Source organism: Falco naumanni, chromosome 1 (assembly GCF_017639655.2).
Source record: "Falco naumanni isolate bFalNau1 chromosome 1, bFalNau1.pat, whole genome shotgun sequence".
In the NCBI taxonomy this organism is placed as follows: domain Eukaryota; kingdom Metazoa; phylum Chordata; class Aves; order Falconiformes; family Falconidae; genus Falco; species Falco naumanni.
In genome coordinates this window covers 27,310,938-27,329,599 of record NC_054054.1, presented here as the reverse complement: position 1 = coordinate 27,329,599, position 18,662 = coordinate 27,310,938, and the positions used below count along the sequence as shown (strand labels likewise).

The following is an 18,662-nucleotide window of genomic DNA, read 5'->3' as shown; positions in this document are numbered from 1 at the left end:
AAGAAACTGTTAGTGTGACGTTTTGGAACTGCTAAGCATAGCATTCAGTTCACTGTGGGCTGATGTAACTCAGAAATCTGAAATCAGGATTTGTTTCTATTGTATATTTAATTTTTATAGTATCATTAGAGGCCAAACTAAATGAAGCCTCTTAGGAATTAATTTGTTATTTTACCTGAAAATACGCTTCCCTTATAGGTATATACAGATACAAAGTCTGTCTTCAAAGTATCCCGTCAGGTGGAAGAGGGAAGCAAATTACGGTTTTGATACCCACTGTATTTCAGGGTGTGTGGCCAAAAGGATTAACTATACTTCTCAGATGACTGAAGCTTGCACCCGCAGTATTTCATCAGTCTACCAATAGCTTATGCTATTTATTGTATTATTGAACACATTTTATGATAGTTTTTAATGAACTAGTGATAAAGTCGTCTGAGTTGTACCTGAATATTTACTGCAAGGACTTTTTAAACATTCAGACAAACATCAGTTACTGTTTAGTGAAAGAAGTTGCTTTTATATGTGTTACCATCTTACCTGGAATTTAAATAAACAGTTTTTCTCTGCCCTTCCATCAGTCCTCCCCCAAACAACTTGTTTCATTCATTCTTAAGGATAGCTATGTGTCACATGAGGGGCTGAGGTCTTAGGTAGTGTACTGGAATACAAATTTCATGTGGTGAGAATGCTTTTTTGTGTATTAGCTACTATTTGGATTAAATCCTATTCATCGTCTTGTACGATGCTAATTTGACAAATAGTGTAAGTAGGTAAGCAGGTTCTTTGCTTGTATCTGTTCTTCAAAGAGGCTGGCTAAATTTTAAAGTTTAATTCATAGACTTACGTAGTTCATAAAGGATTTGGGAAATTGCTTCCAAATCTGTTCACCTGTACAACAAAGAAGGTGTTTCACTGTGGCAGTATAACAGAACTCAGCAGATTATGTAGTGCTTGATAATGTTCCCTTGTGGAAGCAGCAGTCTTCTGGGCAGTGCTAGGTGTTGTTGTGACATATTTCGCCAGTCATTGAGATTATTCTTGATAGATTGTCAAGAGGAAAAGCCTGGTGATTCTCTTATTGGATTTATTAATTTGTGTGAGCCACATGGATATGACTCAAAAATACTTGAAGTTCCTTTGCTTCATTTTCCAGTTTGTTTGTGACTTCAGTGCTCTGGGTTTCATTATGGACAAACAGCAAGGAAAGGTAAATGGGTTGCTTTGTAAGGCCCAAAGAAGGAAAGTGATCAATGCAAACATGAAAAAGAGCTAGACGGAGACTGTAACGGAATACAGGTTGAAATACAATCCTGCATCTTTAGAGTGATCTACTGTAGCAACATAACATTCTGCACGGGGAAGTTTAGGAAAGCAGAATTTACAGGAAAAGGCAAAATTGATGGCTTTTTTTCAATCCAAGTCAGATCAAACTCCTGCATACGCTTAATTTCCACAATAGAAATCCAAGGAAAATGTATCTGCTTAAATATTTCAGGCAGACAGAACAATGATATCAACTTTTCCATTATTCCACCAGGATATTTTGCCTAAGTTCTAGGACAGGTGAGAAAAGACCTCTTTTGCAGGCTATGAAGTACACTCCTGCTTCCTACAGTTGGTGGCATTTAGAAAACCAAATAGAGGTAGTTGGTTGGGGGTTTTTTTTGTTTGCTATTGTTAATGCTCCCCATTTACAGAGAAAGATTGTGAAGTCTTACTCTCCCATCCCATATCCCCCAAGGGGTACTGTCCACTTCCCTGGCAAAGAAAGGGAAAGTGACTTAGCAAATTTGAAAGCAGTGGTTCATATCAATCTAATGGCAATTGTGGTGTCCCAGGGAGCTAGAAATTGAAACTTTGCTGTGCTCTTAAGATACAGGAAGCTTAACTTCAGAATTGGGAGATACATCTGAGTGTGACTTACTGCAAATGAACAGGGTTTTAACCACTTCATTGATAGAGAAGCAAAACCGTTTCCTACCAGTGTCTGAGTGACAGCAGATATTCTCCTTTTCATTGTTCTAGCACCCTTTTCAACTCCTTCACTCTTTTTCTTCCCAACACAGATAGTCACACGACATTTTTCTGTCACAAATCTATCTACAGTTCAGATAGAAACAGCAATTAAAATCACAGAAGGATGAAGAGTTTAGAAAAATGATTCAGCTTCCCCAAACTGCCAGAAAAAATAGCTGATGTTAAATCTGTGCCAGCTTAATTACAACAATGGAAACCTTCTATGCAAAATAATGCAAGGCATATGGTGTAAAATACCAATTCCTTAAAATAATCGCTTCTTAAAAACATCATTTTCTTCCTAATTCTTGGAGAGTGTTTCTTGGTAGTCTAGGTATATTTGACTTAACTTTTGTAGTTTTCAGTTCTCTGCACATTTTAGTAGTTTTTTTTTCAGCACGCGCATACTCCTAGTGCTGCTTAAAGAGTTGAGAGAAGATAACTGTTTATATAGAAAGGTTGCAGCTTGGAGATACTTTGTTCTTTAATAGACTTATTGACTGAAAACATTCCCTAAGATTTTAAATTGCATAGTCTTTTTCTAGTGTTCTTGCAATGGAAGAAATAGCTGTAAGCACTGTAAATGCACTGATGTTTAGTGGTGGAACAGTTACAGTGTGTTGAAGCCGAGTGAGTAGGCTTTGTACTGTAAACCAATAACAGCAATTCTACCGTAAGCCAATAACAGCAATTTTAACTGAAGTACTTCTTATCTCTTAAGCGCGTGAATTTTGAATTTTTGCCTATACTCACAAATTGATCAGATGTAGTAGATACTAAATACTGTTAAATACTAAACTCTCAGTATTCAGTGGCCTTCATCACTTAGAATGATAATTTCATTGCTTGGCTTAGCAGTGGTGGTAAATGTATAGAACCTGTTTTAGCCAGCACTGTTGGCGATAATGGCATTGTAATAGAATTTTGAGGAGCCATTTACCATCAAAGATGAACGTTTTTATAGATTGAATTTGTAAGAATAGTCATAGAGAGCATAAATAAAGTTTCAGAGGTTTTAATGTAATATGTACTGTTTGAAGATTAATCACCATTGTGATGCTGCTTTATTTGAGTATTTTATGGAATAGGTGACTCAGCTTTGTTGTTTTATCACAGTGCTAAGAATGCAGCAGGAAAATTTAATATTTTCTAAACTCACTGTTTCAAACTAACTGAAAGGAAAAATGTGTCATTTTGCAAAAATGTTAGTTAATGCTCACATTTAAAATCAACTAATGGGCACTCACAGGGAAGACAGAGTTAAGAAACCAGGAATATGTATTTGCTAGTTTTCATCCCAAGAAAAAAAGGTAATTGAAATGTCATGGAAATGATTTTATAAAAGTACATTACTGTTGTACTGCTAGTCTGCTTAATTTTCTACCATTCTGAATGTTTTTTAATACCACTCATCATTAAAAACTGCCAAAGAATCAGCAGTTTTTTAATATTGGTGTGAAACAGCTTAGCCTTAATGTGAAGCTTTACTTAGAATCCAAATTTTACTGAAATTGTATTTCAAAAAGTTTACACCATCTAAGGGCTAAAACACTGTGTGGATTGTATTTTCTATGTCTATCTGCTGTGTTAAAACATCACGTTGGTTTCCACTGTAAGTTATGTTAGTAAACAACTTCAGTTTTTAACACTTTAATTGCAAAATTGATCTGGATAGTTGTTTATTAATACTTTATTCTGCAATGAATGTTAATACTTCTTGGTTTACAAAATATATTTCCACTAAAATGTGTATATCATCATGTTGGTCAAGATTAGCTTAGGGGTTTATATGATCTTGTAATGAGAACTGCTAGCTACCACTGACGGGAATAGTATTTCAACATGCCAACTGTTTATGCTTGTACTAACGTTTCAAAATCAAACTGGCTAGTTAGCTGCTTTATTTCTTAAAAAAAGTTAAGTGTATGTGTGTCTGTGTATGTGTTTAGAATTTACCTTTTGCACTCTTTGAGTTTCCTACCCATTGCTTATATAGTTCAGCTGTGTATTTTTTATTGTTTGTATGATTGAGATACACAATTTCTTGCTTTAGTGATGATTGTTTTCCAATTACTTAAGCAGTTGATTGGGACCTGTTACTTGCAATTCTGTCTAATTTAACTCCCCTCTTGCTTGATTTCATGATCCTCCATATATAGTTACGTGCTGGCCGTAGCACAATGTATCTCCCAGGTCAGTTAAGTAACGCACAACTTAGTATGGGAAAAGCAGTTTTTAAGGGAGGAAAAGAGATGAATAAACCTTGAGGATTTGTTTTCATCATCTGTTTTACATTGCTTCTGAAACAGTGAATCAGTACTTGAGTAACTGCCTTTGTGTGAAATCTTAGGCTTTATTTAGTTCACTTTTATTTAGAAAGTACATTAAAGTGCTTTCTTGAAACTTTCATTTTGCCTCATTTTATTATTTGCCTTTCTTTTTCAGCAGTAATTGTGTGTGTGTTGATTTATTATTTGATTTTCCATATTTTTTTCCCACTCGTTCTGACAGTCATACCCGTCCAATTACATGGACCAAATGAAGCCAAACAAGTACAGCGTCATTTATTCTACACCAAGTATGTTGCACAATAAATTCTACTCAAACCCTGAAGGACTATCAAATGGAATCCAGATGGAGCCAGTAGACCTTACAGTGAACAAACGGAGCTCACCATCTTCAACTGGAAGTTCTCCTTCCCCCCTAAAGTTTCAGACTGTGCACAGGAGAACTTCACCTGGATTGACTCTGTCCTCACCCAGCTCACCTCTCAGTAAATTCACACCGTCACCCCCAGGAGTACAGCCTATTTCCATGCCAATAACAATCCCACCTGTAATGGCCGCTGCTCTTTCACGCCACGGACTAAGAAGCCCTGGAATACTTCCAGTTATACAGCCGGTTGTGGTCCAGCCAGTTCCTTTTATGTATGCTCCCCATCTTCAGCAGCCCATCATGGTGTCTACAGTTCTTGCAGATGAGATGGAAACTCCAAGTAGCATGCAAGGTTGGTGTTGTCAGGGTTTCTTTTTTATGCCATCTCTCATCCTGGGAAAATAACTGTATATCCAATCACTTTTGTGTTTTTCACATTTTAGGAAATGGGAAATAATTCCTATTCTTCTGAAATACACAGGCATAGAGTTTACTGTGTAAATATTTTACCAAACTTACTGAGTTCTGATTTACACCTGCATAAAGCTGTTTATCTCCTGAGATTTGGACTGATTAGAATGTTGGACTGATGAAATTTAATAGAATGGGTTTGAATCATAGTTCATCAGGAGATAGACTAAAACTGGAAGATTTTGTATTTTAGCATAAATTGTTGCATTAAGTATAGAGATGGGGGATTTCTTTTAACAATAGATTTTTATATCAATTTTCTATTTCCATAACTCTTGATATTTTTAATGTGTTGTCTTCCCTCTGCTACCCTCCCCCATACAGTGCCTGTTATTGAGTCTTATGAGAAGCCTACATTGAAGAAAACAATCAAAACAGAGCCAGGAAGTGAACCATCAAAGACTGACTTCTATCCTGAACAAATGTCACCTCCAATGATGACCTCATTGTCTCCCCAGCAAGTAATGTTGCAAGAGTAAGTAGCTAACAGTAGTCCCGAGAACAGCAGAAGAATGAAAAGCAGTTCATTGCAGCAGTTACTGATTTTGAGGAGCGGAGTGTTGCTGTGCTTTAGAATATGTGGTAGAATGTAGAAAAACATCCTTTCCTCCCCACTGCTACTGTGAAATGTGATTTCAGCTTTTTTTGCCCCCTCTTTAGCAGTACAGGAGTTGATATGTATTTATACATCGCAGCCACATGAATCTGCCATTTATATAATACGCTTTGAAGTAATGCTAGTCCCAATCTTATAATTTACTGAAAGTAGGACTCACAGTAAGCCAGTGATACCTGTTTGTATAAAACCAGCAGCAAACTGGAAAGATACTGTAGAGGCATTTCATACTGATTTCTGTATTTATGTTACCTGAAATACATTTCGTTAAAAATATTCTTGTGACTTTATTTTCTTGGAGGACCTCTTTGTCTTCTAAAAAATTTTGGCTGCTTGGTGGAAGGAATCCCTTCAGGCCTACAAGTTGTGTAGGCCAGTGAAAATTCCATGTTTACCCAGGATGTTGTTCCATGGGTGGCTTTTTTGGCAGCTCAAGTAGTTCCTGAAGCTCACTCTCCTCCCAGCCACCTATTTCCATCCCAGTACCAACCCATTGTGCTGGTACAGCTGTTACTGGGGCCACTGCATGAACTGGATCACAGATTTAATTGGGTTTAAAAACAGTCCTGTTTGCAGAAGGCAGAGCAAGAGCTAGAAAGAATCAAGGTCTGGGGCAGAAACTTTTTAATTTGGAATATCAAAAATTTCTGAGGAAGTACCTGAGGAGCCATAGGCACCTTTCCATTTCCTGTTTTCCTAGGGAAAATTCTGTCAACTTGCCAAAATCATGGAATGCCCAGAGCCCAGCTTGTCCTTCAGCAGGCGATGCTCTGGGCAGGCTTGCAGGCTGCTGAAGTGACTCTGGTAGGAGCTGAAGTGGGAACTGAGCTAAGCTCATGGTACATGACTTCAGAATCCATTTCTGCCCTTTCTTCCTGCTCACCCATTGCCCTTAGAGGTGTTGTGTGAGACCTCACCTCCTAGAGTGGGGAAGAAGGGCTCAGAGCCAGACTCCCAAAACCCGTGTGTGAGTGCAGGGTGATTAAGAAAGAGAGAGAGAGAGCATCAGACAGGTGGTCTCCTGCATTTCCTTCAGCAGACATCCTCTTCCTCCTGCTCATGACTGTTACAAGGATAAAAGGCACACTGCAGCTCCTGGGCTAACAACGTTCTGTACAGGCTTCTCTTCTGGGCACCCTTCCTTGTTTTCAAGTCTCTAACCAGCCTACATGCAGCTTCTAGACTGCAGGGTCTTTGCAATGAACTAGTTGCCAGCTAGCTTTTAGAAACTTTATGCTGTTTATTTAAAAACAACCTTATATGTTTTATTATAATAAACATATAATAAAATGGTAAACATCCATGTTTACTAGATGGTTAGTTATCTTCCATAATGGACCTGCTACACAAGGGAGTGAGGTCTGTATGTACTTAGAACTAACTCCTGCTGAGTTAGGACTATCAGATGGTTCAGTTTACTTTTGAGGCCTCTTCAACAAGCGCAAACCAGTAGGTGCTGTTCCTGGCTGATACCACACCCTTCCTCCAGGGCTGAGACTTCTGCAGATTTATCACCTGCATTAGTGATTTGCATTAATTGTTTCCCGATGAGTCCAGTTTTCCACAGGTAACCCATCCACCAAATAAAGAATTTGGTATAATGTGTAGGTAGTGGTGTTAAAAAAACATTTCAATAGTCCATGTTTCCAAAGCATCTCCTCTGTGCTTGCCCGTGCAGAGCATTATGTTTATGGAGACCCTGTCTTCACATTGTAATGGCTTAAATTGCTTCCGAGCTGTCCTGTAGAGCTGCAGTTCTTGCTCATTTCTAAAGCCAGCCCTTCCAAGTTCACATTCTTCTGTATCCACAACAAGAAGTCTGTAAATGGTAGCTTTTATCTTTTCATCATTTAAAAAAATAAAACACAAATACAATGCATAGACACGAGTTACAAAATGAGAGACCTAGATCTTTATAAAATTTCCTGTTGTCTCACAGCTTCATCAGTCTGTCTTTCTGTATTATGAGCTATAGTTAGGCAATGATTTGTTATCATATTTCATAGGTTTCAACTGCCCAAAGTGCAGTATTCAGACATAAGCTACACTAAAAGGACATAGGAAATCTTCAGTCTCACTTTTAAGTGACTGATTCTGCATCAGTGTTAGGTTTTGGCAGGCGTTATAAATGTATAATGTTGGTGGCATTTCTGTAGGGATTGCTGACCTTTCTAGGATGTCTGATAAGTGACATAACTATGCAGTTATTTCTAAAATCATACATGAGGTAATAATCTCTGACCAAATATAAGAAGCCTCATTAACATTGTATTTTCTTGTGAGTGCAAGTGTCAAAGTCTAAATTATACTGTCAGCATAGTGTGGTCAGTTGGTAAAGAAGAAAAAGCTGTTGAAGTGGCAACATGATTTTTGGAAGGTACTATTACCTATTAAAGAATGACGCTTAAATGGTTGGACTTGGGTGAATTTGTATCTGGTTGTGTAAAAGGGAATGAAAGAATTAGGGCTGTGCTTTTATTATCAGCATTTAGTACTTATCACTGCTTAAACCATTTTTTAAAACTTCCATGCCCTATCTGATTATTGATAACATTCTGTAGTCTTGCCAGCCTCCTTTCCTCTGGAGGGAAAATGAGACAGAGAAAAATTCTCAGTGCTTTTTTTTACATGCACTTAGGTTGAAAACCATCACAAACAGTGTGCAGCCAGTATCTTTTTTCTCCCTTTTTCCAGATGTTACCATATCCAGGACTACCCTCCACATATAGGGATTTAAACCGAGTTTGCTTGCTGTCCTAAGCCAGAGCTTCTCCTGTTAATAATAGACTAGTAATATAATAATATATTTTTTTAAATATATATAGAATATATAATAATAGACTAATAGTAAAAGACTAGTATGCAACAGCGTTAAAACTGGGCATTGCTTTAGAGGAGCATTTATTTGGAAGCTAAAAGCCTGCCTTTCTTATTTGGGAGCGTGTACATCTGTGTCTAACATCACCATCTGAGGTTTCCTGCCATTACAATATTTTTAGCTAGATTAATGTGTACTTGAAGAGTACATTACTCAATAGTCACAGAAACACCCAAGACAGAGAATTTGGCTCCCAATTTCAAGCTTGTAACTCTTAAAAATGAATAACAGAATTAAATTTTTCCCACATCAGTAATTCCCATCCTGCTGCTGTGGAGAGGAATGGAAAATTTTTTTATTGTTAAACCATGTGAAAGATTTTCTATCTTTAGCACATATCCTTTATTTTGCTGAGAGAAGTAGGTATTCAGTGTTTCTGAAAATTAGGACCTAAAGGAATTTGGTTTAACTTAGTGTTATAAAATGTAATTAAATCAGTAAAGAAATGTGAAATACAGTAACTGAGAAAAAAGTTTATTTCTGTCATGCGGAGGAGCTAGTTTTGCAACAAGGAATGCTAATATCTGCACATTATACTCAGTTAAAAGCTAAAAAATACATTAAAGCAGTGATACAGATCTGCTAATGGTTGCAAAATGCAACTTTGTGACTTTACAAGATTTGTAATGCCACTTAACCTTTTTGACAAACATACTGAATTTCCTTCTCTTAACATCAGCATGGAAGAAAGAATCAAGGTTGTCCCCAGTTCTACAGCAGAAGTGCTGTTCAAACCTAAGCGGCCACAGTTGTTGACACCTTTTAAGAAGCTCAGTGTGTTTTCACAAATGTGAATATGGTTATGTTTGTTACATTAAGTCCATATGTAGTTAGTACTTACCTGTACCGTACCTGTGGGCTTCAGAAGCAAAAAATGATGTTTATGAAGGTGGAGGGACAACTTCAGACATCCTGTGGGTGTGCCACACAGGCTAAACTCTACTTTTAGGAATTGACGTCAGTGGTATAGGGAGGCCGCACCCTCCTGCCAGCACCAAACAGGAAATTCTTAATTATTCTCTAAAGGAGTGGCTGGAACAACAGAGAATAAGTTCTGCTTTGAAACTCTAAAGATACAATTGCTTTAATGATATGGAATAGCCGTTTCCAATTACAAGTGAATTAGTTACATATGAAGAACAAAAATTGTGAACAAATACAAGAAAAGTGCATTATGAACCCAGAGTTTGAGAAGTCTCAGTTTGACTGAAAATCAGGAATTTTAAGGGTTTTTTTTCCTTTGTAAGTTTAAAAAAAGCTAGGGAGTAGTAAAAATGGCTACATCATGCCACGAAGTGAGTAAAGATTTAAAAATATTACTGCTAGAATACATAACACTTGGTAAACCCTCTTGAATTTTTCGACATGCATGTAATGTTGTTCTTTCTGCCAAGAGACAGTGGTAGTGAATAAACAGCTTTGTCACGAGTCGTATTAGCTGGGGTTTGCTGTGCTAAATTTTTTTCATTTTTAACATTCAGTTTGACTTTGCAGGAATCACCCTTCAGTTATAGTTCAGCCAGGAAAGAGGCCTTTACCTGTGGAATCTCCAGACACTCAAAGAAAACGCAGAATACATCGATGTGATTACGAAGGCTGCAACAAGGTCTACACTAAAAGCTCCCATCTGAAAGCTCACAGAAGAACCCATACAGGTTTGAGCATTGCTATGCTTTTATTCTGTTGTCTGTGGTAAAATAGTAGACTAAGCTTTTAGTTTGTGCTAATGGCCAGGTGACCACATGTGTAAATAACTAAATGACAGAAGTTAGATCAGGCATTGTTCTGAAAATAATGAATAGGCTGAGCGAAAGACAGAGGATGTAGCAGGAGAAACCCACAAGAGACTGTAAGGCAAAGCAGGATTACGGTGTATGCTTTACATTCACTGGCTCTTTGCTCATTTTCTGTCCAGTTGCTTGCAGATTACTCATTCTGCACACCCTGTAAACACCAAATCAGTTCAAATTGCACTACCTCACCTCTTACATCACTGTTAAACTTGACTGAGACTTCCATGGGAGTAGCCCATTTGCAAAAGTCTGGACTGTGTGCCAAACACAAACACATCTGCTTCATGTGGACATGCTAACCACTGGTCTGATAGTGCTCTTTTCTGAGTGAATGTTCCAATAAACGTATCCCCATCTCTGTTCTCCACTGCAATGTTCTTCTTGGCCTGCTGAATGAATATGTGTACATCCAAGCCTTTTACGAAGATAAGAGACACTTCTAGGGTAAAATGGAGCCCAGTTCATGTCTGTCTTACATCAAGCCAGCCATTTACCTGTTGGGCAGCACAATGGTTTTAAGGAGGAGGAGGATGATCACGTATTAGGAAGTAAAGATGGAGAGAGATTTTAAGTTGAGCTACTTGCGGCAGTGGTACCAGTTATTTATACTACAGTAACTTTAAGAGGCCACAACAAAATTTCTGCCTGCTGTGCTGAATGGTAGCACCAGTCCTCTCCCCCACATAATCTAGGTCCTGGTTTTGAAAATACTTGAACAAATGTTTAAACCGTCACACTTCTGGCCTTGGTGAGACAAAACAAATGCTGATAGGGCAGAGAGAGGAACAGAGAGACAACAAAAAAATAAGTTATGGCAGGAAACAATTTTTTTATCCGTTAACATCAATTACACAGTTTCTAGTGCAGAGTACTCCACAGCCGAGTGCTCTTCAGAGGTTTTTTTGAGTAATCATTAAAAGTACTTGCTGAAATTTGACAAGGCAAGAGGATAAATCCATCAAATACTTAGCTGATATGATTGTCTTAAATCCCCACTTCTGTGTTTCTTTTTCCAGGTGAAAAACCGTACAAATGCACTTGGGAGGGATGCACGTGGAAGTTTGCTCGTTCTGATGAACTAACGCGGCATTTCCGCAAGCATACGGGAATCAAACCTTTTCAGTGCCCAGACTGTGACCGTAGCTTTTCACGTTCGGACCATCTTGCTCTTCACAGAAAACGCCACATGCTAGTCTGAATGTCTTCTGTCCCTGACTCCTGTCACACCTTTTTTTTTTTTTTTACACATGCATTTTGATTTGGATTCAGCTGGTCTGAATCTCTGAGTTTATACCATTAAAAGCTTACATATGGTCAGTAACAGATGTTATCTAACCCTTCTATGTCCTTGCCACGGGTCAGACCTAAAGAATGTGAACACCTTTTTTTCCTTTTATTTTTTCTTCTGGGGATGCTAAGCAAACCCTTTTTGCAGACAGTATGTTTAGTGTATTCCATTGTGAGTAAGGGAATTTGTAAACTAACAGCTTTTGTTGGTTTCTTCATATAATCAACCCAGCATATACTGATAAAGTAGTAAATTTACTGAATATCCAAAATGCTAGTCCTTGCCAGAGACTTTTTATTTATGTGCCCTGTAAGGGATAGATACACTCTCATTTTATGCTTAACAATGCAATTAATGGACTCTCCCAACTGTGTTGATTTCTGCAGTATGGTTAATACAGCAGTTTTAGAAAGACACCCAATTTAGAAATCCCCTTTGCCCAAACAGTGAATGACACTGTAGAAATAAATCGAAGCAATATAATTACTTTACAGAAAGATTGAGTCATCGTATCATTTACCCCAGTCAAGAAGAAAAATTGGCAGGAATTGGTCCATATATAATATTGTGCATCTAAACCAATGTCATCTGTCCTCTGTATTATAGTGTAATAGATATACTTGTTTTTATTGCATAATGCCCTGGTGGATTTGTTGAATGAAGGCCTTGTGTGACACTGTGTCTGCTTTTTGTGCAAGTGTATGGATGGAACACACACGGTACTCTCCTATGATATGGCATTAAATGATGTTCATAGAAACCTACCACACCTCATTTCAGGCATGTAGACTGTCCCTCTACAATCGCTCCCCTACATTTCTTCTAAATATTTTTTTTCTTTGCTGTACCTCAGAAAATAGCAATCATTATGTCAAAAATGCTCTGACCTGTATTGTTGCAAGTGAGTGCCACTTTAATACACTACAGTATTTAAAATGATTAATCCACAATATTTTTATGACAAGATGGCATCAGACATTATGAAACACTTCTGATGATAAAATGAGTCATGTATCTGTTTTGGATAAAAACATACCAGATCATCCATTTGGTAACCCTGGTCTGTGACTCTGGTAGCATCTCAACAGTAGGTAGACGAAGCTTCCCTGTGGATGTGTCGATTGTATTAAAATACCGCATCAGCAAGTCTTAACTCCCATGTCGGTTAGCAAACACAATAGATTAACTGAAATCGAGCAACCTGCAGCTGACCCTAGAAATGTTCCTGTCTGTGGAAGCCTGCTGAAAGGAAGGTTTCTGACTTTATTAGCTGGGAGACTTGGTGGCACTGCAAGGAAACAGGATGTATTTCTCCAGGCTGTTGCACACTGGTGCATTTTTCTTCTTTCTCCTATGTAAGGCAAATACCATTCCCTGCAAATTAAACATACTGAAGTCAGGGGTTTGTTTCTCTTGGGAAAAACCCACTGGAAAATGGAGGGGTGAGGGGAGGAAGAGTTTTCATAAAACTCTCCAGGAGGAGTCAGGTGGAGTGTCCGTCTGCAGGTGGGTATTTTTGAGGTTACGGAGCAGGTAGGCTGTGCTGCTACATCCTGTGGAGTCCCAACAGCAAACTGAAGTAGTCTTGGAACAGTTTTGAGTGCAAAAAGCCTTCCCTAGGTGATGGGAGTTTACCAGGTGTTCTGCTGACATCCGCGTAACCATAGAATTACAGAAGGGCGGGATCTGTACTTCCTGGAGAAAACAGTCCTACAGCAACTGCTGTGAAAAAAAGTATTGTTCCAGTTGTTCAGCAAATCTTGTATGTGGGAATATGGAACTGGCAATTTTATTTAAGGAATGGAGCCCTGAACATGTGCTCTACGAAGGGGAGAATGGAGATTTGCAAAGCAGACTTGGAAACATTGCCGCAAAGCTTTCATGGGGAAGATCCATATGCTGTGTTACAGCACCATACATCCTCACCACTCCGCTAGAACTGAGGGAAGTTACACCAGATCTACTTGTAGCTGGCCTTCATCTGCTTAGCTATGGAGCTGAGAAACCTGGGAGATGAATCAGTCTTTTTTTGGTAGGCCAGATTGTTACTGATGTTGAGGAACTTGCAGGGAAGAGGAGGATATTAGTGAGCAACTGTTCTAGAATGGAGATTTTTGTTGGATATTTTTATTGGCAGCAGTAGCAGAATTGGCCTCCTTCGCTAGGCTCTAGGTTTTAATGATAGTGCCATAAATGCAGACACATCACTTGAGAGGGTGTGTGGAGTCCTTGTAGCATCTGTCACAAGTCTACAGACATTCCGTGTCCTGGGATGAAATTAATTCTCTTACATTCTAGGGAAAAAAGCAGATGAGATCTTATAGAAATAAATGGCTTAATGGCAGTTGGTCCCATTTTTAGCTTAACATATGCAAATCCATAGAATTTGGAATGTTTAAGGAAATTTCTTTCCAATGCTGTTCTCTTTTGAGGCCTTCACAATTTTTTTTTGTTTGGTTTGGTTGTGTATGGGTTTTATTGGTTGATTTTTTTTTTTTTTTAAATTAGAAGTCTAAAATCAAGTACCCGAGGTGCAGAACTTCTTTGTAACCATGAGTTACATTGGAGAATTTAATTTAGGTTATTTGCCATGTTCATTCAATAGCCTGTGTACTACATTTTTCCTGAAAATATTTATGCTAATAGTGGGGACAAATACAGTGGAGATTCAATAGAACTTTCAAATATCTTTACCCATGTGCCTTGGGATTTAGGACAACAGAAATTTAAGTATTAAATATTTGAGATTATTTCATATAAATGCCTTGCTTATAGATTTTTTCACTTGTGTCTGTGGTGTCTTGTGGGATGTCAAAAAATTCACAAATACAATTTTGTCTTTCAGCTGAAAATGTGAATTTACATCTTAACTGGCTCATTGATTCATTTTAGCAAACTCTGATTTGAGGGTTATCTTGTAATTTTTAAATATACCTGACTAAGTACTTTTTAAAGCCAGTCCTTCTGTCTTTGCCCTTACTAAGGAAAAGCCAGTTTAGATACATAGAAAACCCTAATGCTGCAGAACGTGTATATTTTAAAAAGCCACCTTTTTCCCTAGCAGTATCGCATTGTGCGGTGTGTAACAGGTGATACTGTTTTACTAAAATGTGTCTAAGTCATTTGATTGTAACAAATTACTAGTTTCTAAGACAATCACGAAAAACTGCATAGGTATAAATGCGTGTGGTTTTATTTAAATATACACTGCCATTCTGCAGTGATATTTCTAATGCCACATCTTGTCCAGGTATGTTGTCTCTGTCAAGGTTAGCAACATGTAGGTGAATACAAATATTTTCTATAAAAAATTACGTTTTACTTACCTTAAGAGGGCTACACCAGTTTTCATTATATTTTACAAATATTAGCACTTTTTAAAAAATGTACTTTAAATATTAGAGGGTCAAAATAATCGTTCTGCTTAGCATCTCTCACCTGCAAATGTAGCAGGGATGTTATATTTACTTTAATACTTGTATAAACTATGCAGAAATTTTTTAATAAAATGTAATATATTTTATAAGCTAGTAAGACTGAATGGGTAATTAAAGGTTTCTAGCGTGCATTACTATAACTTGCAAATATGGAGACATTTTGGTAATTTTTCTTATTAAATATGTGAATGTTTCATGTACTTTCACTGTTTCTACTTTGGTAGTCCAATGGGAATTCAGTAATGACATTTTGTCATGTCAAACTGTGAACATAAATTTGTACTGTACAGTCCTCATATTTAGTACACAATGCATATGTATCATACTTGTTAATAAACCCCTCAGAATATTGCTTGTGATCGTGTCATCATATGCTGTATGACAGAGAGGACTGATGCGGGTACAAGGGTTAGAGGTGTGCTCAGGGATCCCCACAACCGAGGGCAGGAGCAGGCAGAGCAGGGCAAGGGCAGGAGCCAGCAGAGCAGAGGCAGGCAGGGCAGGAGCGGAAGCAGGTAGGGCAGGAGCGGGAGGGGAGCAGGCAGAGCAGGGCAGGCGCAGGCAGGGCAGGAGCGGGCAGGGCAGGGCAGGAGCGGGCAGGGCAGGAGCGGAGCTGAAGCAGGCAGGGCAGGGGCAGGAGCGGGCAGGGCAGGGCAGGAGCGGAGCTGAAGCAGGCAGGGCAGGGGCAGGAGCGGGCAGGGCAGGGCAGAAGTGGGCAGGGCCGGAGTGTGAGGCATTGCAAGCCTGTAAGCACCACCGCCTCTTCGAGCGGCTGTGCCCAGCAGTGCACTTGGCAGCAAACTCACAAAAATAGTTGACTCGCTTCTAATTGGGGCATTCTAATTAGTCTGTTTGCAGGTCTGGAGGGCCAATCATGCAAGCCTGCATTTTTTATCACTCGCGGAACGGCTGGCTGGGCCGGCTGCTTTAGCCGTGTTCTGCCCCAGAGCCCTTTCCCATGCTGGGTGCCAGAGCGGCGGGCACAGACGCAGGCCGCCAACGCGTCGGCGCGGCCAGCCCTGCTCACCTCCAGGCACACCCGCAGGCTTTGCTGAGAGATGACGATGTGTGGCGCTGACAAAGAATGTTTTTTGTTTCTTCACATCTTTTCAGATGCCCAAAAAGAGTGACCCCAGATGAATTTATTACGCGTCTCTTAACCCCATTCCCGCTGAGGTAATTGCATCGGGATGTCGGGCTGCCGCTGCCCGGGGCCCAGCGGATCAGCTTGCGGAGCACCCGCGCTGTGCCGCGGCGGCCGGCGGCAGGGACAGCAGGGGCGGCAGGGACAGCAGGGGCGGCAGGGACAGCAGGGGGGGCAGGGACGCGGCGTAAAACCGCAAAGAACGTGAGACAGCGGCCGGCTGGGATTGTGTAGCGTTCTGCCCGAAAGTAAGGCTTGGCCGTTGCAAGGCAAGACTCGGTGCTCGCTCACACCGTGCTGCTGCTGCCTAAGGTTCCTCAGCGAACCGGCCGCTAGCGGGGCCCCGCAGCCCGCCCGCGGGACGGCCGGCCGGCGCGGGGTGGGCGCCGCCACAGCCACTGCCCTCGCGCGGCGCCCGCCACCGGGCTGGGCGTGTCCTGCCGCGCCCCCGGCCCGCGCAGCGCGCGCCCCTCGGCGCTCGCGGGGCTGACAGGGCTCCCTCAGCCAGGCGCCCTGAGGCGGGCGGGGTGCGCCGTGTGCGTGCTGCCGGGAGCCGGCACGTTCGGGAAATGGCGGTAATTTAATGGGCCACTGGGTGTCACCCTTCGCCTGAGAAAAAGGTAGACTTTAAACTCACGGGATTGTAATTTAACGAAATACTTATTTTCCCGTAGTTAAGAAGTGACGCTGTGCCCTCTGTCCTACCTATCAGTGAGTCAGATGCAGTCATGCGCAGAAGTATGCTCCAGGATTCAAAACCGATCTTGGTGCCTTTACTGCAATTTTTAGCCATAAAAACGCTTTTAACATATCCTCTACAATTAAAGCTCTGGCCTGGCCGCACAAAGTTGGCGCAGTGCTGCTGTTGTGTGTGCTTCGAGGCCTGTGTGCTCAGTGAGGAGCACCTGACGCCATTTTATAAACGGGGACGACAGTATGACAGTATTTCAAGAGCTCAACCAGATACTCATGTCCTGTCGGTCTTGCAGACTTCTTTCCCAGAAGCAGCTCTGTGAACACACTTTAAAAAAAAAAAAAAAATCTTCAACAGCGTATTGCCTCATAAAAACCAGTGAAGAAAAGCATTTTCTACGTTTGCCCAAAACAAAAAATAATCAACACCCTCTGAACAGAAACAGAGTTTTAGGGAAGAAAAAAAAGGAAGATCCAAGAGAGAAGGGATGAGAAACACTGTCAAATGCTACCTTAAAAAAAAAAAATCCACAAACCAACCAAACTGTCTTATCAAAGGAACTCAGATATGTATTTTAAGCAACTGTAGTGTACAGTATAGTACATACATACAAATAAATGAAATACTTGGCATGTGTAGGAAAGTTTTCTGAAGAGGAAAGGACAGAATATAAAGGGGTGTTACAGGGTTAATATCCTAAAACAATGCACATGGCAGACTAGTCCTTCCACACCTACCTACAGCTTAAGTTTCAGAACAGTCTTAAGGGTGAGGGACTCTTCCATGGCCCAGACCCTGTATATTATTTAGGACATAAAACCCAGTTTGCTAATGCATGACATTGACAGAGACCGAAAAGCCTGATTTGAGACATTTTCCTTCCTCTTTTCCTGTCCAGTAGCCCATTAAAACATTACCACTAAGTGTGAATGCTAGTCGTATTCTTAGACTGTAACACTTGGGATGGGGAGAAGTCTTTCAGAAGGAGGGGCACGGGTTTTCTGGTAGCATTCCTCACTGCAAAGTGCAGAGGACCCCCAGAGACATAAATGCTACAAAACTTCCAACCAGCTTAATGTGCACTGGCCTTGGCAACTGCACACTGCCTCACGTACCTGAGAGCTGTGTAGCACGCAAGCCTTAATTTACAGACAGATGTAATTCTGGCTGTAGCTGAAAGAAAGAAGCCACTGAAGCTTAGCCCAGTACTTGCCTAAGATCAGACAGCAGTGTTACGGAGGAAGTAAAGAACCTGCACCCAGAGGGATGCTGTACAGCTAGGAAAAACCTGTTAAGAAGGAAATGTTGCAGCTCCAGCGGTGCATTCAGGCTGCAGCCCCAGGTTTAACATCACTACTTCCATGGAAAGCAGCTTGCAGCCTGCTGTCACTGGCTGGCTGGCACACGAGGTTTGCAATGCACTTTCAGCAGTGCCCCATAGTGCCCAGTGCCCCTGGCTGCTGTGTTGGGTTGCCATGAATCACAGAATCATAGAATGGTTTGGGCTGGAATGGACCTTAAAGATCATCCAGTTCTGACACCCTGCTGTGGGCAGGGACAACTCCCACTAGACCAGGTTGTTCAAAGTTCCATCCAACCTGGCTACGAAGCACAAGTGACTCTCAGGGTAGAGTAAAGAATTTCTGACTCGAACTCCTGCACTGTGC

The 18,662-nt window shown here is 40.5% G+C and overlaps 1 protein-coding gene across 4 annotated transcripts in view; it reads left to right on the top strand.

The window, feature by feature from the left end:
• KLF3 (Kruppel like factor 3) overlaps positions 1 to 15,506 on the top strand; it is a 29,102-nt gene extending 13,596 nt beyond the window's left edge. For all 4 annotated transcript variants that reach the window (XM_040587510.1, XM_040587525.1, XM_040587519.1 and 1 more), the window contains 4 exons: positions 4,531 to 5,026; positions 5,470 to 5,620; positions 10,134 to 10,294; positions 11,449 to 15,506. In XM_040587510.1, the coding sequence (XP_040443444.1) occupies positions 4,531 to 5,026; positions 5,470 to 5,620; positions 10,134 to 10,294; positions 11,449 to 11,630 (990 nt within the window). In that variant the 3' untranslated portion in view covers positions 11,631 to 15,506. The remainder of the gene's footprint in view (positions 1 to 4,530; positions 5,027 to 5,469; positions 5,621 to 10,133; positions 10,295 to 11,448) is intronic.
• Positions 15,507 to 18,662: the final 3,156 nt, after the last annotated feature.